Source organism: Triplophysa rosa, linkage group LG14 (assembly GCF_024868665.1).
Source record: "Triplophysa rosa linkage group LG14, Trosa_1v2, whole genome shotgun sequence".
In the NCBI taxonomy this organism is placed as follows: Eukaryota; Metazoa; Chordata; class Actinopteri; order Cypriniformes; family Nemacheilidae; genus Triplophysa; species Triplophysa rosa.
The window spans coordinates 14,558,131-14,580,533 of record NC_079903.1 but is presented as its reverse complement, the minus strand read 5'-3'; the positions used below and the strand labels follow the sequence as shown (position 1 = coordinate 14,580,533).

The 22,403-nt window shown below is 37.8% G+C and overlaps 3 protein-coding genes across 8 annotated transcripts; 2 read left to right on the top strand and 1 right to left on the bottom strand.

The window, feature by feature from the left end:
• The first annotated feature begins 327 nt into the window (after positions 1–327).
• On the top strand, positions 328–5,990 carry tp53i13 (tumor protein p53 inducible protein 13). Of its 2 annotated transcripts, XM_057351944.1 has the most exons (9): positions 328–958; positions 1,363–1,434; positions 1,547–1,582; positions 1,764–1,822; positions 1,946–2,024; positions 2,117–2,245; positions 2,393–2,599; positions 2,772–3,432; positions 3,513–5,990. In XM_057351944.1, exons 1-9 carry the CDS (start codon positions 863–865, stop codon positions 3,626–3,628), a joined length of 1,455 nt encoding a protein of 484 aa, XP_057207927.1. In that variant the 5' UTR covers positions 328–862; the 3' UTR covers positions 3,629–5,990. The 2 variants fall into 2 exon arrangements, with proteins under 2 accessions (XP_057207927.1, XP_057207928.1); XM_057351945.1 differs by lacking the exon at positions 1,764–1,822 and having other exon boundaries at positions 943–958.
• Positions 5,991–6,252: 262 nt separating this feature from the next.
• LOC130565309 (matrix metalloproteinase-20-like) lies at positions 6,253–11,307 on the top strand. Its single transcript, XM_057351942.1, has 10 exons — positions 6,253–7,273; positions 7,693–7,931; positions 8,007–8,155; positions 8,237–8,362; positions 9,334–9,492; positions 9,577–9,748; positions 9,942–10,075; positions 10,164–10,320; positions 10,396–10,499; positions 10,587–11,307. The coding sequence occupies exons 1-10, from the start codon at positions 7,091–7,093 to the stop codon at positions 10,685–10,687; spliced, it is 1,524 nt and encodes a 507-aa protein (XP_057207925.1). The 5' UTR covers positions 6,253–7,090; the 3' UTR covers positions 10,688–11,307.
• npat (nuclear protein, ataxia-telangiectasia locus) lies at positions 8,243–21,199 on the bottom strand. Of its 5 annotated transcripts, none has more exons than XR_008964351.1 (18): positions 21,013–21,199; positions 20,582–20,700; positions 20,390–20,450; positions 20,207–20,285; positions 20,077–20,117; positions 19,695–19,913; positions 19,520–19,595; positions 19,243–19,366; positions 19,060–19,151; positions 18,884–18,965; positions 18,682–18,778; positions 18,456–18,563; positions 16,973–18,322; positions 16,718–16,818; positions 16,046–16,136; positions 14,586–15,844; positions 13,402–13,725; positions 8,243–8,342 (listed from the first exon to the last, which is right to left on the bottom strand). XR_008964351.1 is itself a non-coding variant. In XM_057351937.1 (18 exons), the coding sequence occupies exons 1-18, from the start codon at positions 21,047–21,049 to the stop codon at positions 13,645–13,647; spliced, it is 3,921 nt and encodes a 1,306-aa protein (XP_057207920.1). In that variant the 5' UTR covers positions 21,050–21,199; the 3' UTR covers positions 13,164–13,644. The 5 variants fall into 5 exon arrangements, 4 of the variants coding, with proteins under 4 accessions (XP_057207920.1, XP_057207919.1, XP_057207921.1 ...); XM_057351937.1 differs by lacking the exon at positions 8,243–8,342 and having other exon boundaries at positions 13,164–13,725; positions 16,973–18,190; positions 18,287–18,322; XM_057351936.1 differs by lacking the exon at positions 8,243–8,342 and having other exon boundaries at positions 13,164–13,725.
• Between the last annotated feature and the right edge of the window lie 1,204 nt (positions 21,200–22,403).

The following is a 22,403-nucleotide window of genomic DNA, read 5'->3' as shown; positions in this document are numbered from 1 at the left end:
TGTTTTGTTTGAATTATTTTGTCAGTCATTTCACAGACGTAATATATTTTCAGCTTAGGAAGTTCAACAAACCATAAATGTTTTTTATCTTTAATTTACAATTCACATTAAACAGTTTTCATGTCAAACCGCAGTTTATTATCTTATGTTTTTTTTTTGTCAAAGACAAAACATTTGTATTACATGTATTTCTCTCTTAAAATGTTGGTATTCTCAAACAGTATACATTAAAATATAAATATGAAATATAAACCCCTCAGAATTAAACTATCGATCTACCTGCAGACGACGTCACGTAGTCCGCTTGAGCCAAAACGAGTTCTGATCCCTTTGAGCTACCGTACACAAAAAATATACACACAACATTCGTAGGTGTATTGTGAGCATTACTCGGAATATGAAATCTTTTAAAGTAACTTGTAATGCTTATTTCGTATGAACATGCGCATTTGTCAGAGAAGAATTCTTACGTTCACCGCTACATTAACGTTGGAGCGTACTGACGACATGTAACTTATCAGAGAAACTTCAGATGTTAACACGTTACACAATACGTTCAACCTGGATATAAACCATCTCTCGGATTTCTCTGCCCTGTTCAGTACGAATCATGCTGGATCTTCCGAGGAAGGTTTCGTGTCGCTCTGTCAAAGTAAAAACAGACTTCAAGCAGTGATTTCTGTGGATTTTATTCCCAAGATTAAGCATGGATCTTCACGCGTGTGTAAACCTATATATTTGCATTTATAAACTCCTACACAGTAATCTGCGCCGCAGGTTAACGATCAGTTGGGAGCTAACGTTATATAGTAAACCTTACCGTATCACGCGTTTTTAAATACATTAACAGCGGGTTAAAGTTATGAGTCCTCAAGTAAACCTGCTGTCTGGACTTGGACTGATCTGGCTCTGCGTAACCCAGTGGTGTCACTGCAGACTGGTCTGCGACAATGGAAAGGTAAAGATAAACGCCTACGACAGTTTAACAACGTTCTCTATGAAGTGTGTATAAGGTCATATTAATTCAAATTATACATTGAATCTTATACTTTACAGATGTGCATGGTATCCCTGCAAAAAAAAAAACTACAGAAATTCTAATAGATTTATTGATTCATGGGAATTATATTGGTTTTAATGGAAACAATCTTGGTCTGTGTGTGTCTCTAGGAGGAGTAGTGTGTTTGGTTCTGCTGAAGGGATTTTCTGGAGTTAGACCCAAAACACAATATAAAGGGATTTTAAAATGGTTTTAATGGGAAACTGCTGATGATTCACAATGTTACTTTTAATAGAAACCACTAGAATTTGTATTGGGGTTTTTTTCAGCAAGAATATCACAGTTGTCTTATTATCCAACAGGCAAATCTCATGACAGACCTACCAGGACCTGAGGAACTCATTTGTCAAGAGCTTTGGCCACAGTCACAGATGGTAAGGGGTGTTGTCTTACAGTGTAGCCTACATTTCTCTATCAAATGCTCACAGATAAAACATGTGATGACACAAAAACATGACTGACAGGTTTTCTTTTTTCTGGTTGCAGAATATTCCTGATATTGACACAAAATATGTTAACACGGTAAAGAGTCCCCATTTTTATTATTAGTGTTATTTTGCATTTCATTGTCATTGTAAACACTAAATTGGTTTAATGATTAAACATTTAGAATAGCGGAATTGTTCCTGTTGTTTTACCACATCAAATCCACACGCTGTTAAAGTATTCTGGCAAAACTCATTGTCACTTCTGTGTTGCGTAGGCTGCTGATTACATCTGTATGGACACACCCATTACATACCATGACCTCATACCCACCCAGTAAGATAACATATTCTTATACATAATCCATTGTCTTAAAGTTTCTTTATGTGTTAATGGTCCTAATACATCTAGAGGTATGCCGTTTAACTTGTTTGATTTGTCGTGTTATTCTTTTTTTAGTGGGCCTTACCGGCCTGTCGAGGCAGAGAGTGGAGAATATCTGTATTGTCCTCCTCAGCGCTGGCTACACAACCTCAAAGTAATGCACACAGACACAGTACACCTGTACTAACGTTAATGCCCTCGCCAATATCACAAATAAGCAGCACTGAACATTTTTATCTTTGACAGAATGGTGCGCTGGTGCTTCTGTATCACCCCTGTGTCTCAGCTGAAGCTCGCAGGAATCTCGCCGTGTTGGCTCGCTCGTGTCTGGCTCATTATATTCTCACACCGTACCCCTGGCTCAGCCGACGGAGAGTGAGTCACGAGACGGCACATTAACGCGTATAACACATGTCTAGATTGCTTGTGGCCGCTAAAAGATTGTGTTTGTTAAAACACTTTCTATGCAGACTTTCTACGCTAATATTTTTAACAGACATGTGTTATGTGTCTTTCTCAAAGCCCTTAGCTGTGGTCTCTTGGGGTCGCTCACTAGAGATGTCTCGCATCTCAACTGGGTTTTGTGATTGGTCGGTCTCCATTTCCTACAACATTAGTCAACTTAGCACGAGCCAAAGTACAAAGTACAGTCTGTACTTGACCAAACCAGCACCTCTGGACAGACCAATGAACATAAAGCAAGAGATGTCCAATGGGGAAGGATTAAAGGTAAAACAATTTGCATGTTGATGACTATTATCAAATGGTCATTAATATCAGAATTGATTAATATTATCATGAGCTGCATAATATGCAGATTTATTAACAGGAAGTTAAAGGAACAGTTCAGAAAAATTGCTTTCATAATTTTCATACTAACCTCCAATATATTGTTTGTAAGAATTGCTGCTTGGAAGCTCTCCATCTTAATGATGTACAGAAGACCAGAAAAAGATCCAGAAAGACCAGGATGGCCCTCAAACAAACATCACAGGAAGTGACACCGAAAGTCAAACCCAACAACCTTAACGGCATAGAGAGTGCAAAACAGAACATAACAGACAAACTATCACAAAATAACACAAAGGAGATGACCTCCTTGCTATTGTTTACCGTTAACGTCACACAATCTCACAATTCATCTAAGGACTTACAAGAACCAGCTGGAGTATCCAAGGAGCAAACTGACGCAGAGAAGCAACTTGTCCAGAATAATGTTGAAAGAAATAAAAACCAGACAGACCGAAAGTCACATATGAAAACTACAATAGAAAGCAGGAGGCATCGGATTAAGACTGATACAAAGGCACAGAGAACTGAATCTGAATGCGTAGATCTCACAAAGTGTGGAGTCCCAGAGTCTCCACATATAGGGGGTCCATTGAGAGGGGAGAGGATACCCATTCCACGCACCGATGAGGCCGTGTGGGCTGCAGCCGCTCTGGGCTTCCTGTTGGTGCTGCTCACCCTGTCCGTGCTCCACACGCGCCTCTATCGGCACTGTAGGTCCTCAACCAGCCTTTACTGGCAAGACGGCCAGCAAGACTATGAGAACGTGGGTGGTAAGTACACAGTCGTAAGTTCATGTCTTGGAAACAGTTCTTGCATAGCATATTTATACCTGAGGTGTCACATGTTGCAGAGGTCATCCGGCGGAGACTCAGGATGGTTGGCCGGAGGAAGAGGAGGTGCAGCTATAACAGGAGACAGGAAAGTGCATTACTGTCTAACTCCAGCGCTGAGGAGAATTCTGAGTGACTTGGATTGTTGAACACTCATGGGAATTGACAGGATATGCACGCTTGGATTGGAGACTAGTTTGAGTTTCTGCTAAGTCATACGTCACCCACCGATTCAATACAGACATTTTTATTGATAAACCAGTTATGTATCCGAATAACTGATACGTACACAAACACAGTATGACAACTTAAAAAACAAGTTTTCTTTATTTATAACACTACTTTCTTTAGCAAAGTCAGTATAAAATACCATGTACACATTGAATGTCTTGAGAGTTAAATTGTCTTTTATTATAGTTAGCATTTTGCTAATTTAAAGCATTATGGAAGGTTTTAGTCACATGCTGTGCCCTTTGGATTTTATTTGAGAGGTGTTAGTATTATTATTATTATCAAAACCAAAGCAATTCATAATATCTAGTGCTATACATTAGATTTTCATTTATCTCAATGGCTAATGTTCGGCTGGCACATGCCTGCTTGCTGCCATCTTTCTTCATGTGCTCGCAGCTCTGCCCCAAATGTTATATCAGAGCTGTAAATGACATGATTAATTACGTCCCAAAATCATCTCCTATGATGTAATTAAATGGCTGTCAATAGAGAAATGGTGGCTGCAGAATGGTGCAGTTACTCACTAGTTAAACATTGACCTCCTGTGGCAATGTTCGGATTAAAACATGCTGCTTTTCTCATTTTCATAATTTATGATAACACAAGATGGCGGCAGCAGAGAGCTCTGCAATTCTGAAAAGACACACCCTCAGTTGCTTGAGATGCTTTTTCATCCGAAAGTAAATGTAGAGTTTTAATTACAGGGACGTTTGGAGTTTTGGAATTTACCATGGTACTGCCAACTTAACAACGCTAATGCCTTTATTGTTATTACTTTACAAACATAACAAATTAATAAACAATATTGAAAGTATGGGTGTCACAATTGTATTGACAATAAGTGTGATAATAAAACCATTATTATCATCAATATCATGTTAATTCCACACATATTATTGTAAACTATTCAGCACCTATTTAAAATGGACTGAGTGGTTGCAAACTCTCTCTCTCTACCTCCCTACATTTGTATTTGGAGTGCGATTCATTTACCAAATAAAAGACAACACACAAAATTAAAGATGAATTCGACCAATATTCATTTATTTAAGAACTTCAATGAAATTGTGATAATATTGTTATTGTTGGCCACGATAACCGCATTGTGATCATTGTAATAGCCATAACTTTTAGAATCTTTTATAATTGTAATTAATTAACAAGCACAGTTGAAATTGAAGTTACTAAAACTTATAGTGTTCTGGTTGAAACATTAAATCTTCATGGGTATTCATATCAGTGTTGTATTGAAACATCACTGTAGTCACATTATCCAGATTGCAGTCTTTTTCAAAAGGATTATAAAGGTGTAATCTGGATCATGACGGCGTTGTGAAATTCTGTTCAGTCACAGCATGGAAGGAACTGATTTATTAACAATAACAAGCTGCAGCCAACAGTTTGCCAATTCATAATCCAGTGTTGTTGTCTGACCCATCATGACTTTGCCTTTGAGAACAGGTTATCATGTTAGACTGACATTAATCTCCACAATAAAATACAGCATGCATTTTAACAGTCTATTTTTTATAAGATCATGCCACAGTACTAGACTTTCTAGCAGATTTTCTCTGTTCCTTCCGAAGGTCAAGTCCTCATGTTAGTACTGTTCAGTTATCTCAGTGATGATCTGGGTCCTCTTTTGCAAGCAAGAGTTGTGCAATGGACGTAAAATAATAGATGCAATGCAATATGGATTATTGGTCTACATTGTGAAACCATAAAAAAAGCTATATGAAACTTACAATCCAGTATCAGAAAAGCATGAATGTTGTTCAGACTAAAGCATTGTTAAATTATACCTTAAATCTGTTCTAACATGACGCTTGATGGGCCATTAAGCTACTTGTGATAAGTATATATTATATAGTATAGATTATATTGTGTTTTTTTCTTCTTGCTTTAAGGAATCCTTGTAGAGCTTTTGGCAAGAATAGTGCATCCAAGAACAGGAATGTTTCTGCATGTTCAGGATGTGTTTTTTCCTTTATGTTTGACGAACGTGAGAAACAATGTATTTCACCCCTCTAGACAACCTCTGCGGGTTGTCTAAAGTCTGCGACAAGGAGTTTGGCATTCTGCTCACTACAAACAAGTTTGCATTTAGCCACTTTACCATGTTTCAGCAGAACAACAGCGAGTCTAAAATTACATCTGCTTTAAACATTCTTTTGCAGCTTTTCTTTTGACTGTAATGTATAATTACACGTATCACACACGTATTTTTAGGCCTGTATACATAAAAATCAGTTATAGAGGGTTTTATGCACTGTCTGTTTAGTCGAATGCAACACCAAATATTTTTTTTAGAACTGAATTGAATGCAATATTGAGCAGAAGCTAAATGATGTGGTATTCAAAAGCAATGTTGCAATAAACAGTAATGACTTAAAAACTGAATAGTTCCGAAACCTTGGATGTCCAATTTCACTGTTTTTATATATTAATATATATAGTATATTTATTAGATATACAAATATCAAAAAATTCTTAAATCAAGATACATGAAAGGAAAGTGACCTACAAGATATTTATAAAAGAATAAGTTTAAACATGCAAAATAATCTGCCAATGGGGTCAGAAAAATAAACTTGAATTGGTACTTAAGTAAAAGGTCAAATCAAGTTTATTTAAGTTCGTTTTACTTAAAGTGATAGTTCACCCAAAAATGACAATTCTGTCATCATTTACTCGCCCTCTCGTCATCTCAAACCTGTATGACTTTCTTTCTTCCGCAGAACAGAAAAGAAGATATTATGAAAAATATTGTTGATCAAACAGCAATGGCAGTCATTCACTTGCATTGGTTTTGCGTCCATAGAAGTCAATCGGTGCCACCGCTGTTCAGTTATCAACATTCTTCAAAATATCTTCATTTGAAAATAACTTGCTGTACACATTAGTATTGAAAATATTTTCACAACTAATCTTGCAATAAATCATCCGTTGTATATCATCGCCTGCCAAATTCTCAGCAAGGAAAGAAAATAACTGGTTCCGATCACAAGATATAAGTAACACTATACTGTGCATAACATTGGAGGCATTAGAGCTATTTAAGGACAAAACACATTTTCCAGACGCTTTTGAAGTCCACTTTAACACAAGGGCAGAGACATTTCATTGGCCGTGAAGTATGTCTGAGTGTGGTTGATACCACTCCCACAATCCCATGTGAAACGCATGTATTGCGTTTTGAGGTGTACGTGTTTGATGTATTTAATTTGACACATCTTACACAGGATCCCTCTTTTCCCGTGACCAGAACAAACCACGCCCAGCTCGAGGTTTTCCTGGTCTTGGCACTGTCTGAGTCATAATAATACGTTATAAAGCATTCCCATCAGCGAACACTTTCAACTTGATGTCCTCTTGGACCGGCCATTCAGAAGCTACGGTCTGGAGAGGGAAGATGCACGTTTTGCTCTGTCTAGTTTGTGTCTTCAGTCTTTTTGGTCAGTATCGTCTGACACCGTTACCACAAGATGAACATGATCAATCGATTCATGCAACCAAACCTGCTCAGAATGACCTGTCCATGGCAACTGTAAGTGTTTTGTATGTTTACACCTGTTTGGTGGTTTTACTTTAGTATAATTTTACTTAAGCTTTACAAACTGACATATTTTTAATGAAATGTTCAAATAAGATGTGCAGTGCAGGTAGAGATATTGTTAAAACAATTGACAATGTATTTCATTAGCCGTATTATAATTTATATAATCTTTAGTTTGTATTAAATAATGTATACACGATGACTGACTTTATCATGTTGATTTGTTCATTGCACAAAATCTTTGCAATTGTTTTGACATCGAATTAAAATGCTATAATGTGAGATGAATGCAAACAGATTTCAACTGATAAACTTCATTTGAGCTAACTTAATAAAGCCCATCAGATGGATAAAATACAGGAAGGGTGTGGAAGCTGAAAGTCGATACTCACTGTGGTGGTTTCTTGCAGAAATACCTGCAGCATTTCTACAGTTTCCAAGCAGATCCTGCAGGCCGCAGGAGGAGGAGCCGCCCATCGTTCTCATCCAAACTGAAGGACATGCAGAGCTTTTTCGGACTCAACCGAACAGGAACCTTAAATCCAGCCACCCTCATTGTGATGAGAACCCCGAGATGCGGCGTTTCTGATGTGGAGGACTACAGTCACAGACGTGGAAACAAGTGGAAGAAAAACCTCATTACTTATGGGTAAGTATTATGTATTTGTGTATTTCATGCATCACGAGAAGCACGTACAGTAATGTGAAGTGTGACATTTTACAGTGTTGGCCAGTATACCGGTCACTTACCGGTGAACATAGTGGACTCTCTGATCTCATCTGCTCTGGATGTATGGGCGAAGGCCAGTCCTCTTACTTTCCTCAGATCATATTCTCACGAGGCAGACATCATGGTGGAGTTTGTAAGAAATGGTAAGTGAGCGCACTATTGGTCACAACGCATTCTTGCTTTTTCATGTCTTACCGGATCGATTATGCTCTCTGAACATCTAGATCATGGTGACTCCTTCCCTTTTGATGGTCCAGAAGGCACACTGGCTCATGCTTATGGTCCAGGGGCGGGCATCGGCGGGGATGTTCACTTCGATGAAGCTGAATCCTGGACAGTGGGTTCAAAAGGTATTTTACATGTCCGTTTGGATGGACCCACATTTACATCTGGGCAATTCCAGCGTTTTGGATGTGACATTTTTGGTCAAAACTTGAAATATAAATTCTCAGAGAATGTATTTATTGCCAGTATATTGAATCGTCTGTTTATTTTTTACGAAGACATGAGAAAAATATCAATCTAAGCATGAGTTTTCTCGTTTAAAAGTGAGTTTGGATGTGGACATTATGGATGTGACAAAAAAACGCTGCAAGTTTTTGAGAGGTTACATACTTTGAATGATTTCTGTGAATTAAAATGCACAAACCAAAAGCAATAATACCCAACAAATGGAGGCAGAATGGCTCTTAATAGACCGCTAAATAGATTTTGTATGAAATTTTCATGTGTCCATTTATGAGTAATATGGACCGTTACAGATGTGACAATTCTCTTACCTAACTATGCTTTAACAACTTTGAGACTTCACATGGGTACTTAAACCACCAAATATTGACATATGACCTATCACACTGCAGGTTTGCCAGTAACTTACTGTAGATTTAATTTACAATTTTGTTTTAAAGAGAAACTTATATTTTCTTTCATAAAACAATACTAAATATCTTGGGTCACTTTTCTTGTTATGTAAATGTATCATAATTTAAGAAGTTTTAAATATTTTTACTAGAAAACGAAACAAAAATGCTTATCTCAGAAGTCAAAGTGGTTTAATTTCGTCAAGTTTAACTCAAATTGAAAACAGTACTAATAGGAAAGTATTAAGTAGTAATTAAATCCACAGTAAGTTACTGGCAAACCTGCAGTGTGATAGGTCATATGTCAATATTTGGTGGTTTAAGTACCACCAAAGTTTTGGAAGTTTTACAGAAAAAAACCTTTGGTAAAAACTTGATTTGTTCAACTTAAGTTGACATATGCATGGAATTGTCCATCTAATAATATAAAATGTTAATATAAGTCTACTTTTCTTTCTCAGGGTTTAACTTGTATCTAGTAGCTGCGCATGAGTTTGGACACGCACTGGGTTTAAAACACTCACAAAATCCTGAATCGGTGATGTACCCGACATACAAAAACAGAAAAACGTACAATGTGCTCTCCAGTGAAGATATCATAAATATCAACACACTATATGGTAATACATAAATCGTGTATTATGACACTATGAAAAACATGCACATGTAAAGGATATCACAGGAGTATGCTTTGCGTCTAACAGGACCAAGAAACAAAAGGCCTTCTCCGTCTTCAAGATTTATCTGGAGCTATCCCAGTGACCCCTGGCACAGCGGTTCTAATTTCCCTGTATCACTGAAGGAAACGTGTAATCCGGACCTGACTTTTGATGCTGTCACTACTGTAGGAGAAGCTCTTTTCTTTTTTAGAGACAAGTAAGTTGATTATGTGTTTTTGTTGGTCCTGACAGAAATAATAGGTTCATAAGAATAGTACACAAGCCCCTAACCAAGTCTAACCTAGCCTAAATCTAACCTAGACCCCAAACCTGCAATAAGATTGGTTGATACATTTCTTGTATTTAAGAGACCAATGAAAGGTGAACAAACATTTAATTTTCTCTTTCAGGTACTTGTGGATTAAACACAACAACCAAAATGATATAAAGGAAGGTCCTATCAGCAATTTTATGCCAAATGTTGATTGCAAGATCGATGCTGCTTATTGGGTGCCACAGCGAGCAACAGCTTATCTGTTTAACGGTACAGAGGTTGTTTGACATCATGCACCTCTGTAATGTCTATACAGGATGTTAACCGACACACATTATCTGTAACATTTTCAACACAGGGACTGTTTTCTGGACTGTTAAAGGATCCCAGGTTAAAAGCAGAGCCAGAAACATCAGGACTTTTGGGTTCCCATCATGGGTCCAGCACATAGATGCTGCAGTCCACATTCACAGAACCGCACACACCTTATTCTTCACTGAACACTTATACTGGAGGTGAACGACTGAGATTCGATTATTCAATTAAAGACTTTCTGTTAACGTTATTAAAGTTAAAACAATTTCTCTTAGGTATAACGAACATTACAAGTCTATGAATGACTCGAGTCCACGTAACATTTCTGAGGATTTCCCGGGAATAAATGGGCCAATAAATGCTGCAGTTTATAAAGATGGTATGTGTTATTTTACTTTGGCTTGTAATTTATCATTTTATGTATTTTCAGTCACATAACAACTTATCAAATCTTTGTTTATTTCAGGTTCCCTCCATTTCTTTGTTGGCTCAGATGTGTACAAATATGACACCAAACAAAAGGAAATTATTGGAGTGTATAAAACAATGTCCTGGCTTGGGTGTTAATGGACAATCATTTGAATAACAGTTGCTTACACTAACCCAATCTTATGTCTTTTTTGTTGAAATACATTCTTCTTTCCTAGTTTAATGTGCAGGCAACATGTTTTCACTTTCTTGAGTGCAAACAATGTTGCTCTTTTAAAACAACTCGTTTGAGTGGTCTATGAAGTGGCTTAAATGACTCCTGACTCAACCAGTGGTGCGAGTTCACAGCAGGATTCAAAGGACAGCGAATGGGTGTGGCAGAAGTAGCAGTGTTTTGGAAACCCATGTCAAAACAATCATTACTTTTGGAGATTTGTTTAGTGCCGAAGGCGGGATAGAAATTACACCACCTTTACTGATTATGTTGAGAATTATAAAGAAGCACGTCATGTTTGTTCTTCACGTGATAACTGCACCTACTGTGTAATGTCTTCGAAACGTGCGTATGTAAATATAATGTGGTGTAGAAAAGGTTTTACAAAAGACATTGTAAGTAAAAACGTATGCCCTTGTTCTGACCTTCTAACTTGCCATTACAGCTAAATTCTGATTTGAGAGCCTGTGTCCCATGTGACTATATACTGTAATAACTGTTCCATAAGATATGTAGAGCTGCATAAGCCAAATAAAACAGAAAATCAGCATTAAATTGAGTTGGCTGTGTGCTTGACCTCTTCTCTTGCAGTGTTGGGTGTAACTAGTTACTAAGTAATTAGTTACTGTAATTTAATTACTTTCCCCTTTAAAAAGTAAAGTAAGGGATTACTCTTATTTGTTCTGTAATTAAATTACAGTTACTTCTGATGTAACTGAATTAAATACTGTGTAATCTATACAATAATGGAATTGACATTAAAATTCAAAATCTAACTTCAAAATGCATGCATTAATGTATCTTACTCACATTTGTTATACAAGTCAGTTAATAATTGTACTTTATGTAGTTTTATATGATTTATTTGAATGAATTGAGAGTCGTTTTATGTCTATCCTTGACTCACTTAACTAATCAAGGTTGATGTAGGATATAGAAAGTAATTAGTAATAAGTATTTAAATACTTTTTGTAGAGAGTAATTTGTACAGTAATCTAATTACACTATTGAATATGTAATTAGTAACTAGTAATTAATTACTTTTTTAGAGTAACTTACCCAACTGTTCTCTTGCCATGAAATGTAAAATGTCTTTATTTGTTCAGTATAAGTACCTGGATATCTGAATTGTACATGTGGTTGTAGGCTACAATTAAGTCAGTGACCCAGTTATCTGAATGAATAGTCCTTGTGTACTTTAAACTAGGGATGTAACGATTCACCGTTGAAAATCGTTTATTATATGTGACGATTCAAGTTGGTTGAGACGTTAAATGAATCGCAATACATGTTTTGAACACCAGGGGCCACTGTGTTTACTGCAAACTTGGTTAACGTGGAAATGCTGATTAGGGTTGTCACGGTACCATAAACATATCCGGATACTATACCGTATGAAATATCACGATACCAACAAGTATTGAGATGCTTTCTCATGTTTATAATTAAAATCTACAAAATAAACCAAAATTCCTTAATTCACAGATCTAAATGAAACATGTCGTATTTAGTTAACTGTATTATACTGCACACTACAATATTTGTAGTAGGCTATTAACTGTAGTCATTGGATAAGTTTTAGCAAATACTGTAGCACTTTAATATTCACTGTGATAAGATTTAAAAACACTATTGTCTAGTAATTTTAGCAACGTTTACTGAAGTGACTACTAAATAAAAAAATGAACATTGGAACTAATTCAATCAATGTGCGACAAATTGCATTTATAGATATGCTTATAAAGAAAAACGGCCAGTAGGGGGCGGCATTTTTTTGTGTCAGTGAATCATTCAACCAACTCGTTCAAAGCCGCTGATTCATTCAAGAACGAAGCAAGAGTCTTGATGAATGACTCCCTGAATTATTATCTCGTCAAAACACGGATTCATTTAGGAGAGAAACGCCGCTAAAAGACAGATGAAAGTGTTCAAATGAACGTTAATGCGCATATGCAACATTAGTTACGGCACTACGATACTACCGTTTAAAAACAGCGGCATAGCGGGAATTTTGAAGCTTTAGCATCGCGATGCTACCGTAGCACCGGTACACCGTGCAACCCTAATACTGATATTTCAGACAAAGCAGTCTTAGTTTGTTTATATTAAAACGACTTTTGTATTATTCATTTTTTATTTGATTTGGAATTTGCTTTAAAATAGCAATTTTGTTTTGTTATTTGACATGCAAGATATCTTTTATAACTCGTTTTGTAAAAAATATTTTAAAAATCATATTGTGAGATCAGTATCGTTACATCCCTACTTCAATCTTTTGATACAGTACTTACAATAAATAAACAGTACAAATCCTAGTAAACTACTTTGCCTATAGGCAAGCACAACCTAGTGTAGTACTCCTTGCACAACCTTACACAGATATAAATCAAAACACAATCATTCAAACAAATACTGATTTATTAAAATAAGTAATAACGTAATAAACCATCTAAAGCCAAGAAAAGGAATACTGTTTAACTCCCGACATCCTTTCAGGCTTAGAAAGAGTTTAGAATTTAGTCACATGGTGCAACTGATGAAGACAAAACGCAATTAAAAAGCAATAAACTAAATAATTGATGCAATGTAGCAGCTGTACACTTTTACATATAGTCAAAATATGTAAATATATAGTCACCTTTTCTTAAATTATCTCCTTTTTCTTTTTTAAGAGTGCTAAATTGGTCCAGGCCAGTATTTTTTCTGAAAAGTGAAACTCTTAGTATATGATTAATAGGCTAATACACTGTATCTGTACATTATCTCACATTTTGTAAGTAAAACCAGAAGGTAGCTATTAAGGAGTGGTGCTGTTTTATCGTCTTCAGTAGCACACATGGCTTGATGTGTCCCTGAAATAGTGGGGACTGCCTTAGCGTCATTACTCATCATAGTGCAGAGATGACAGGAATTTATCCACATCCAGGTCATCTGGAAAAGAGTCCAGCAGTTTCTTCGGTTTCTGGAAAAACATATAGGAATTCATGTGAACTCTGCCAGCATAATGGATGACATCATTTGGTCTACACAATTCAACAAATGTTAAGTGAAAGTGACCTATTAGTCAGATATGGTGACCCATACCCAAAATGTGACCTCTGCTTTTAACCCATCCAGAGAGTAGTGAACACACACACAGCAAGTGGTGAACACACGTACACCCGGAGCAGTGGGCAGCTATCACTGCAGCGCCCGGGGAGCAAGTAGGGGTAAGGTGCCTTGCTCAAGGGCACCTCAGTCGTTACCCAACAGTTACCCTGGGAATCAAACCGGCAACCTTCTGGTCACGAGTCCGACTCTCTAACCATTAGGCCACGACTCCCCCAAAACTCAAACACAGTTTTTAATTGTAGTTCATGAAGGGTAATTGTTATACCTGTTGAATGTACTTACTATCTTGATAAAGGTAAATTATCCATAATTTCAAACAACAAATCTTAAACCCAATTTGGAACGCACAATAAAAAACATGACTTTTTAACGTTTTTAAAAACGGAGTTATCTGTTTTTGCAAAATAAAGGTCTTTGCACATACAGTCCGAAATTTCCGTATGCGTTTTTTCGTATTTGCCTCTCGTTTGTACGGTGTCTCTGAATTGTTAAAAAAGGCCACTCAAAATGCTTGACGGATGCGAAAAACGCAGAAAATCAAGCCCGGTCCGAATTTTTTTATGACGGACGAAAATATCGGAGGCAGTGTGTAAATGTGATTGACACAACGTGAGGTCTTATTTTTTAACGTGCGGAAATTTCGGACGCAAATTTCAGACTCAATGTGCAATGGGCTTCACTCTTAATTTAGATGATATAACATCTGCTCACCTTAGATTTTTTCTTACTTCCCGAGGAGCCAGAAAGCTGCAGCTCTTTCTTTGCTGGAGGACTAGGTTCAACATGCTTCCGTTTCTTGGTTTTAGGGGCGGAGGATTTCCCAGCACTGGCCTCTTCCTGACGCAAACTGTCCTTCAGGGGGCCTCCTGTCCTGGCGGCACGGGACAGAATCATGAGAGTGTGGGCAGCCATGTTGATGCTGTTCTCACTGCCTGCCTCACTGGCAGGACTGCAAGAGGGCACATCAGGAGTTGCAGGAGGCGGCAGACACCTCGGTGTGCTTTCACCCTCCCGCCCGTGTCTCTGCCGACACGGGGTTCTCAACCCATCCGTCACCTCCTCCTGTGTACGCACTGGTCCAGGTGTTCTGGGGAGTGGGATTTCTGGACAGCTGGCGCCTTGCCTCTTCAGAGGAGTTTGACCCTTTATGTCATGCAGCATCTCAACCGCCTGTTTAGTCAGGGGGCTTGTCTTGCAAAACATTTTACCGGAAGTGCTTGATATCGGTGTGGCAGGTTTAGCCGTAGAGGAAGCAAGGTTCTCAGGCGGCCGTGCGGCTGTTGGACACTGCTCTTGCTGACAGCCTTCCAACACATTTTCTTTGTTTGATGTGACACCGGGAGTGTCCTGTAAAGAGATTTTGTCTGATGATCTCTCGATGTGAGGTTCTTCTGGTGTACTGTTCTTTGTATTGCTGGCTGGTTTCAGCTTTGGCCATTGAGCAGATGATTTTGCACTCGAAACCGTTCCACCATCCTTGTTAGATGGTTGTGTTTTTTTCTGTGATTCTAATCTAACTTGAGGCTCACTGGCAGTTTTGTTGAACGTTCTGGCACTCGCAGCAGTTTGATCTATTGATCTCTTTTCACTCACTTTACTTTTTTGGGCTTCTGATTGTTGCAGTGGAACGCTGGATTTTTCACAGTCCTTTTTACCAGTATTGTGATTTACCTCAGGCAGTCTAACTGGTTGTATTCTTTTTTTACTGGTGTCAGACACCACAAGCTGGTTTGGTTCAGTCCGTTTGTTATCTTTATCCTGATGAGTTGGGGGAGATGTAACGATGGAGATGAGTGTGGTTGTCTGTGTGGAACTCTGAGCAGCTGTAGTGTTTTCGGGTGTGGTGTCAAAACGCAGTATCCTCCGATGGCTGGGGCTCGTTCCACTGGCACTCATTGGCTGGTCGGAGCTCTGAGAGGTCTGAGGAAGCACTTTTGAAACTTGGCCAGGTCCAGACAGGCCAGGTTTGCCTGAAAATGAAAACATCTCAAGTGAATCAATCTAATGCATAATCTATAAACAAATGCAATTTAAAACCTCTGGAGAAAGACAAGCTGTTTTTATTCTAAAGTGAATTTTCATCCGTCTGTGGTCCAGAAATGAGGCTTTCCTCATGTACTACATGTAGAATAAAATTAAAATACTGTAATAAACAAAAGAATTACTCTTACCCATGTCAATGTTCTCTTTGGGTGCTATTTTAGGTTGAGAAATGAATTTAGCAGGTTGTCTTACAGAGGTAGAACACGGCAAAGACAGCATCTGTAAATAACAATGTTTATGTTGTAAAAAATACATATTTTAAAAAATGTGAGATATATACAACTGCAGAAAAAATTAAGAGACCATTTCAGAGACAGTTTTTCTGATTTTAAAATGTACTATTTCTAGGTGTGTTTTAGTAAAATTATCATTTTTTGTTTCATTTTGTGAACTAATAACAACATTTCTCAGAAATTCCAAATAAAAATATTGTTTCTTTTTGCATTTATTTGCAGAAAATGAATACTGGAGAAAAAAAAAGATTATTAACAGTAATATTTGTACACGTATTTAGGAAAAGTTCCAAAATTATTTTAATGTGATAACCTTTTATCAGTTTTCACGTGTCTTGCAATGCTGTCAGTCTTTCACATTGCTGTTGGATATTTTTGTCATTCCTGAGGTTTGATTTAGTTCAAATTCAACAAACACTGGACTGGAATGACCACAATACATCTAGAAATGCTGATTTGAAATTACAATTTGGAATAGTCTCTTAATGTTTTCCGCGGCTGTATATATACCAACTTGTTGTTGGTACACTTCATCACAAAAGTTCAAACTTCTTAAATGTGTCTAACCTGATTGGGAAGTTTCCCAGTATTCTGCCCCACAACAGACACTGGAACAATCACATTTTGTAACATAGGCTGAACCGGTGAGGATACAATGATGGTGGATCCTAAAAAAACAGTTGGAATTTCAAACATGGCATTATAATCCAAGGTCAGTGGTTAAGACTAAATAGTGTGCCTTAACATAAACAAAACTCAGCAACATATCAAAATAAAACATTCATCCTACACAAACGTATACAGTGTCTAATCTTCACTCACCGATCTGAGAGATATTTGGACCGATAGACACAACCGTCCTCTGGCGAGGTGGTGTTGCTACCACATGTGGGCTAGAAGACACCGTCCCCTGAGACACAGTATTTGGAAGCAGCACTAGATTTGACCGTTGCTCAGCAGTGGTCGGATCAGTTACAACGAAATAGCTGCCTGGCGGTCCATAAGAGGGGTTAGCAGGCAACAGCTGAATAAAACCGGTTTCCTGACCTACGGGACGTGTAACAATAGCCTGCACATTGTTCAGAACGCTCCTCGTTGGTGTTCCAAACGATCCAATGGCCTCCATCCCCTGTAAGGTGTTCACAGCCTGAGCCGTCTCCTCCAGTGTTATGACCGCAGAGGCTGTGGGCAAACTCTTGGCAGGAGATTTGGCAGGAGACGACAGGAAGATGGTAGGAATTCGGTCACCGGTGATGCTGGAAACAGCCTGGTTCAGCGCCATATCGCTAGATTGTCCATCCTGTTCATCACTAAGTATAATTTTCAGAGACACGATTTTACTGGGGTCGGGCTCTTTAGCCTGGCTGTCAGAAACACACAGCGAGGTAGATGGTGGTGAGGTGGTGACACATGAAGCAAGGGCTGGCGAGTTTACAGAACCCGCTGTGGACCTCAAAACGCAAGGCTGAGCTTCTTTGTGGCTCGAGTCTGTATGCTGTGAGCATGTAAGGGTTATAGAGGTTTTGTCTGCAGAGTGAGAAGGTGTTACAGATAAGTCAGGTTCTGATAAGTGAGCTGAGGGCACAGCCACAGAAGTTCTTGTCATATCCAGATTGGCTCCAGGATGTCCACCGGTCACCATCCCAGTTTCCTTTACAGGTGTATCACTTGGAACAAATGCGTCTGTAATGGATGCTTGTTGTGGTGGTTTATTTAACACCGAGACTTGATAAATTTGATCACTTTGGTGATTACTGATGAGAGAGCTCTCCTGAGGTACCAGGGTTGGATTTTGAATGTTTTCAGATGTTTTGTCTTGTAGATCATCTATCTCCGTGGCAACAGTTTCCTCAGTGAAAGAAGAGCTTGAGGCGATTTGGTCAGGTGGATGTGAATCTGCTTTACTGTTTAACTTTGTGGTTGAAGTAGCATCTCTGGTTTGTTTATTGCCAGATAAAGCTCTGGACCTAGTCAGCCCTCTCTTTAAATTTGTGGGTCCATGTCCAGTAGCTGTTTGCTTCAATATATGAGGATGCGGAGCTGTGGAAGAAGACTTGGATACATTACAAATGACCGGGGATTTCTTTTTGCTTTTTGACTCTGAAGTATTCTGGCTCCTTAAGTTTATAGCATTACTTTCACCCCCTGGTCCGGAATCTTCCTGTGTGGTGCCTAGAATTAAACAATAACAACATGTTTGAAAATCAAAAACAACATATGCATGTGGTTTGAATTTGGTTTCATGTGGTTTCTTCATACAGCATTTTTTTTTAACAAAGCCTTTTTAAAATTAACCTAATATCACCTGTCTCTGAAGCGTTGTCAATGTGCATGGTCTCATCACTCTCTTCTTGTGCAATAGTGCTTAAACTACCATCAGCCTGTTCACTGCCTTCAGCCGCGTTGTTTTTCCCTTTAAAAGAGACAGATGGTTATTGAAATAAAAAAAATCTAGAACTAGTTTGATTTACACAAGTTCCTAAAAACTGATATGTACTTCCTCACTATATTTGTTTTACATCCAAACTTACCATAATCAAAGAGATCAAAGAGTGCCTGAAACGCAGGGTCTGACTCAGTCTGGGCTAGTATGTCATGGATAGCATCATCTGTCATATGAATTTCCCCCTAAAAACACATTTGCAATGCTGTTTTAAGAGCACAGAGACTGCAATACAGGGCGGTCAAGATTTCAATACTCCAAAAATCAAACATTACAAGAAGGACACACACCTGGAGGCCCAGGATTTCATCGATCGACTGTTCCTGTTCCATAGTACTGCAGGCTGCTTTTGATGTCTGGGGACTATTATCACTGTTAAAGTGATATTCAAATATTATAAACTTAACTATCATATCGGGGCTTAACTTGAAATGTTATGCAAGAAATTGCTTGCCTCTTAATTTACCTTGCCAAGATTTTGTTGATGTTTTCAGCTAGTTTTTCTTGCAAGGATCTATCATTTAGAATTTTTTCTCTGGCATTTTCTATAACTATTTGCTACAAAAAGAAAATTGACATGATTTTTAATGACACAGGAGTGTCAAACTAGAAGCTTAAAACAGACCCCCCCCAAAAAAACTGTCCTTACAGATAAGTTCTCTGCCACATTCTCTTCGCTAGCAGTTTCCACAACAAGAGTGCTGGACACTACTGTGCTTCGGCTGGTCCCACTGGCACCCAACTGACCGCCTCCTCTCCGCCTTGGTGAATCACTAAAATACAGAACATAAGATTCCACTTTCCTGTTTAATTCGAAATAGACTATCTGCCCATACTCAATTAAATGTTTGCTGTTATTTTAGTAAATTATATAAAAAATGAGAAAGTGTAAAATATTTCAGATGACATCGACACTGTAGTCTTACCATTTTCTGCGAGCAGGAGACAAAGGTCCTGGATTTAATCTATGGTCAGGGACCAATATCTGCAATGGTGACTCACCTATAACATTGTAAGATGTCAGAAGATAAAGTTTTTACTTATATTTTAATCAAATTGATATCTTTGCTTACAATGAATCTGAAAGAAATCAGAACTCACCTAGCTGAGTAAGGCAAAGAGTGGAGGGTCTGGTATATTGGGAGGTATAAGACACTGGGGTGGAATGTCCCAACATTCCTTGAGGGGTTGACAGGGGGCTGGGGACACACTGGCTCGTCACACTGCAAGTCACTGGCAAAAACCCAGTGATGGGAGACTGGGATGCGGAGATAGGTCTCTGCTGGCGTGCCATGCTTTGAATGTGGTGTTTAGTGCGCACTTTTGATGATACAATAAAAACAAATAAGGATATTTATGTCAGCATTCGGATCTGTCACTCACTACATTTACTTTGTTGCTGTTTTTACTAGATTTTATCACTTGGTTCTTTTTTCTACCTGTTGCAAATAAAGTGTTTATAAAACGAGCTAGAAAAACTCACATCGCTGATTCATTTGCAAAGCTGGAGAGTTCTGCATAGACCTGTAAATGATAAAGCATAGATTTAGTAAAGGGGGCTGCTAAAACATTTAAAGCATGCAGTGTTAACGTGTAAATAAATATGCATTCACTTGATTTGGTTGAGCGTGAAGTCAAGCTTTTTCCATAATGATGTCATTACAACCGGTATTTGATTTTCTTGACTTGTTTCTGCCATGAAAAATGACACATTGTTATTTCATGTTATTTATAATCTTACATTATTATGGAAAGTTATGATACAATTGACGGTCTATAACTGTCTTTGTACTCACCATTTGCTTTAACAGCAACATATTCATTTAATATCGTAAACAGGTTTTTTCCAAAAAGAGACTGGAAAGAAAAAAGAATCTACTAAATACATAATCTTCAGAGCATATCAGTAGTATAGTTAGGCAATAAATACACTGGATGTGTTTCAAATATATTCATTCGTAGCTATAAATTATGAACAGTGCACATACAAACACGCAGGCAGGAATAATCCCATCCTCTGAACTGTGCTCAGCATACTCTTTCAGGTTTGGACTTTCAAAAATGAAGGCTCGACTTGTAGCAGTAAGACCTTCCTGCTGCAGGTAGCCTAAATTCAAAGACAACAATAAATCATTTCAGAGATCAATATATCAGTTTCAAAATGGCACATAACGTTAGCATGCGTTGTTATCTGTACGTTAACCACCACCAAAAGCTCCATCAGATCACTTTGACACTGAATCTGTCACTACTTGAGTTCAGAATAAGACCAATTATGTATAAAATAAGCACTGCAGAGTTCTGGATAGACCACGTAACGTTAATTACATACATTAGACTGTATATTTATGCACAGACTAACGTTAGCTGCTCGCTAGCTGCTGTAGAAACACAAAAACAAGAGTCTCTGAATACTTACCAAGGACAAGTCTGGCGATATCGGAGGGCAGCAACATATTTCTAAGTTATCCGTTATCACCAAATCTACTGCATTTGATGTTTAAACGTTAAAATACAATTTAATCCATAATATGTCATGACAGTTGAAATATTGCAGGTTGTTTTACTCTTGCGTCCATTCCGACTGCGAAAAGGCGCGGAAATTCAGCTCCTCTGACCCGGATATTGTTTACATTATATTCAGGAGGAAATGAAGGGAAATGTAGTTTTTTCTCATTGTGCCGTTGAACTGTTGACAGATGGGAGGATCCCCCATATATATAGAAATGGAAATATATATGTGTGTGTGTGTGTGTGTGTGCGTGCGTGCGTGCGTGCGTGCGTGTGTGTGCGTGTGTGTGTGTGTGTGTGTGTGCGCGTTCATGTTTGTATATCCCGGTGGGGACCTAAACCTGAATACACACCAACACATGGGGACTCGTGTCACCGTGGGGACCAAAATTGAGGTCCCCAGGGGCAAAAAAGCTAATAAATTGTACAGAACAATATTTTTTACAAATCTAAAAATGCAAAAAGTGTTCTATGATCTTTAGGTTTAGGGGTAGGGTTAGGGATAGGGGATAGAATATACAGTTTGTACAGTATAAAAACATTACGCCTATGGACTGTCCCCACGGGGATAGTAAACCAGACATGTGTGTGTGTGTGTGGTGTGTGTATACATGTATTTTTAACCCCTTATGCACATGGCCCAATGGAAAAAGTGTTTTATTCATCGTGTCTGCATTTTTATTACCTTTGTTTTACATTATTATTTTATCAACTATAACAAACTAAGCAACACTTAAAAGCTAAAACACTCGACATTTATGTTCTGAACTTGTTTTTGCAATCAATAAAATGCCCAAAAATAGGGGCTCTTATATAAGAGGTTGAAAAGCAAAAAGTAAATACATGTATTAATAAAGACAAGGCACAGTGACAAAATAAATGTTTATTTAAATTAATTTTACACTTTTGCTTTTGTCACACAATTATTAATTCTCCTGGTTTGAATTACATTTTCTTTATTACACACATGCAAAACCTATACACACGCTAATGTATTCCTATTTGCTATCTTTTATGCCTATATCAGATCTGCTTGGGATACAAAGATTGAAATTGCAAATGTATTTAGGTTATTTAAATTTCTAAAATTTGACAAGGTTTGATGTAGTCCATGCTTTATCTACAATTTTTCTACATTTTCTGAAATTAACTAAAATCATTATATTCTATGTTATATCATTTTATTTATAATTTTATTCTGCTTAGTGTTGCAGTTAATGTGTTGAGTCTTGACCTTGTAGATTACCTAATTATTTAATGTGCTGAAATAGTGGGATTATAACACCTAGTCCTATTAAG

What these genes read in the sequence shown, in the direction of transcription:
- tp53i13 (XM_057351944.1), top strand. Translation starts at nt 863, where the DNA reads ATGAGTCCTCAAGTAAACCTGCTGTCTGGACTTGGACTGATCTGGCTC. An exon ending in TGGTCTGCGACAATGGAAAG is followed by an intron (nt 959 to 1,362) that starts GTAAAGATAAAC and finishes ATTATCCAACAG; the next exon opens with GCAAATCTCATGACAGACCT. An exon ending in CATGACCTCATACCCACCCA is followed by an intron (nt 1,823 to 1,945) that starts GTAAGATAACAT and finishes TTCTTTTTTTAG; the next exon opens with TGGGCCTTACCGGCCTGTCG.
- LOC130565309 (XM_057351942.1), top strand. Translation starts at nt 7,091, where the DNA reads ATGTCCTCTTGGACCGGCCATTCAGAAGCTACGGTCTGGAGAGGGAAG. An exon ending in AACAGCTTATCTGTTTAACG is followed by an intron (nt 10,076 to 10,163) that starts GTACAGAGGTTG and finishes TTTTCAACACAG; the next exon opens with GGACTGTTTTCTGGACTGTT. An exon ending in TGCTGCAGTTTATAAAGATG is followed by an intron (nt 10,500 to 10,586) that starts GTATGTGTTATT and finishes TGTTTATTTCAG; the next exon opens with GTTCCCTCCATTTCTTTGTT.
- npat (XM_057351936.1), bottom strand. Translation starts at nt 21,049, where the DNA reads ATGTTGCTGCCCTCCGATATCGCCAGACTTGTCCTTG. An exon ending in TCTTTGCCTTACTCAGCTAG is followed by an intron (nt 19,596 to 19,694) that starts GTGAGTTCTGAT and finishes ACAATGTTATAG; the next exon opens with GTGAGTCACCATTGCAGATA. An exon ending in CAAAGAGAACATTGACATGG is followed by an intron (nt 15,845 to 16,045) that starts GTAAGAGTAATT and finishes TTTCATTTTCAG; the next exon opens with GCAAACCTGGCCTGTCTGGA.